This window comes from Malaya genurostris, chromosome 1, assembly GCF_030247185.1.
Source record: "Malaya genurostris strain Urasoe2022 chromosome 1, Malgen_1.1, whole genome shotgun sequence".
Taxonomy (NCBI): domain Eukaryota; kingdom Metazoa; phylum Arthropoda; class Insecta; order Diptera; family Culicidae; genus Malaya; species Malaya genurostris.
Genome location: NC_080570.1, coordinates 74,204,972 through 74,207,238, shown reverse-complemented (window position 1 = coordinate 74,207,238; position 2,267 = coordinate 74,204,972). Strand labels below are relative to the sequence as shown.

General features: G+C 36.5%; 1 protein-coding gene across 1 annotated transcript; it reads right to left on the bottom strand.

Moving 5' to 3' along the window:
- Positions 1-223: 223 nt before the first annotated feature.
- Positions 224-1,448, bottom strand: LOC131440496 (splicing factor U2af 38 kDa subunit). Its single transcript, XM_058611815.1, has 3 exons — positions 1,270-1,448; positions 1,036-1,190; positions 224-981 (listed from the first exon to the last, which is right to left on the bottom strand). The coding sequence occupies exons 1-3, from the start codon at positions 1,311-1,313 to the stop codon at positions 467-469; spliced, it is 714 nt and encodes a 237-aa protein (XP_058467798.1). The 5' UTR covers positions 1,314-1,448; the 3' UTR covers positions 224-466.
- Positions 1,449-2,267: the final 819 nt, after the last annotated feature.

The window sequence follows — 2,267 nt, the reverse complement described above, 5'->3', positions numbered from 1 at the left end:
TGTAAAACTTTACAAAACTAACATCATTCGGTTAATAAATTGTCATTTACAAAACTAACATTATTCCGTTTATAAATTGTCGTCAAGAATACAACGAAATCGGTTATCCTGTGTACCAAATAGTGGATTGAAAAGATTATGCATAAAATGACGTAGAAAGTGTACTGTGGATGTATACATGCATCACTTACCGTGGATTTCGGATAAAGTCAATACAAACAGGATTATTCAATTTCTCTTGTTTAGTCAATTTTGAACATAAAAATTGTATCATAAAGAGCCTGTTTTCCCAATTGCTTGCAAACGTACAAAAGGCCTGTCGATTAAACAGGCAATATGTCAACAATACGTCATTTCAGCAGAAGGAAACAAACATAAAATCAAAGCAAAATGAAAGAAATCGAAATTGGCCATCCTGATAAAAATATCAAAAACTTGTACCAGTTGTATCTTTACAGGCACTATTTCAATACCTTCCTTTGCGATTATTATCGTTTCGTTCTGGTGCTTTGCGATCACGGCTTCTTGAACGCCGATTGCGTTCACGTGAGCGTTCTCGTGGTCGAGCGCCTTTGGGTGATCGCGATCGCGAGCGAGAACGCCCTCGCCTTCGCGAATATAAATATCGTCGTAATTCACGTGAAATCGGTTTCAGATGCATGAAATTGCAAAATCCCGAACGTGTACATTCACCCATCTCATATTGGCGACAACAAGCCTCTCGAAAATCGGTTACAGGAGATAACTCAGAGTACACCGGGCGCCCACCAAACCAACGATTATTAAGATCCTTTGCCGCCCTTTCAGCATCTTCTTCGCGACGGAATTTTATGTAAACGTTACCGACCAGATGATCTCCCAAATTGTCACATACGTTCATCTCCTCAATTTCTCCGTATTTGTCTTCGCATTCAACAAAAACGTCTTCAAAAAAATTGTCGTAATGCTCCTGCATTTCTTCATCTGAGACATTCGCCACCACTTGAAGAAAAATATTCAGTAATCAAGTTACATACTAGAATAAAATATACTCACAGTGACTTCCGTCGGCGGACTTAGCTGAGTTTTGAGGATTTACGTATAGATTCTGAAGTAAACATGTCTGTGAAAACGTAGGTTTGTTGTGAATACGAGAGCACCGGTCCCCATGACGACAAGCTCCGATTTTGAAGTAGAATGAACAGTTAACTCTAAAATACAATCAATGCCATTGCGTCCACAGGAGACAATTAAAACAATGCTTTTCCAACCGCACAATGTTTGACATACTTATCCTTTTCAGTGCCAAAAATTGAAGCTAAATATTCAGCCATCGCTACCTTTCAAATCTTACGCCAAAATTAGAACTCTATCAATAACTGTTAGTAAAAATTTCCGGCACAATTATATTATTTTGCTGAAGCGCACCAAAAATGGCGAACCACCACTACACGATTAAAGAAAAGTCTACAAATTATGCACTTCCTATACCAGAGTTACCAATTTCACAGACTTTTTAGTGAAACCACAGCTATTTTTGCTTATTTTGCCACACAGATTCTGTGTCACAGAGCACAGATTTTATTGAAATTCACAGATTTGTACAGATTTTTATGAATATTTCATAAAAATGGCATGTTTTTCACAGATTTCCACAGATTATGATCGAAAATATGCAGCACAGATGGTACACAGATTTTTCAATTTGGAACATAGATTTTTAAAATGGCAACTCTTCTTCCTACACTAATAAAAATTAGCACCATGTCAAATGTTACACGCTTATAAAAAGTTACTCACAGTTTGAGTAAGTTACTCATTTTCAAATGACACATGGAAACGTAAAAATTGAGCAGTAACCATCCATGATAATGAGTAACTCTTACTCCACAGAAAACATATATACAGGTTCGAACAAAAAATTTCAAATTCCTGTGTAAATTTTAAATTTGCTGTACGTTGGGCTCACTACTGCTACTTACTCGACTGTTCGCCTCGGACTCAGCATCAATATTTAAAAACGTTCCTCTTCGTTCCGGAACGATAACAAAGGTTATTTTTTTATAGAACAAATTTTCTTTCCGCAGTAGTTCTAAAATCGAATCGAATATCCAACATTTAGCAACATGTTTGTGGAGTAGATGCTTGGGAGGTGATTTTATATAATCAATTCATGATTTAATGATTTAGATTGATTTTTTCCAGGCTGTTAAAGCTGGTTGGATTGATGAGATCGATGAGAAAATGTGAATAATTAGCATTCGGGAACCAAGTAATATTGATCGAAT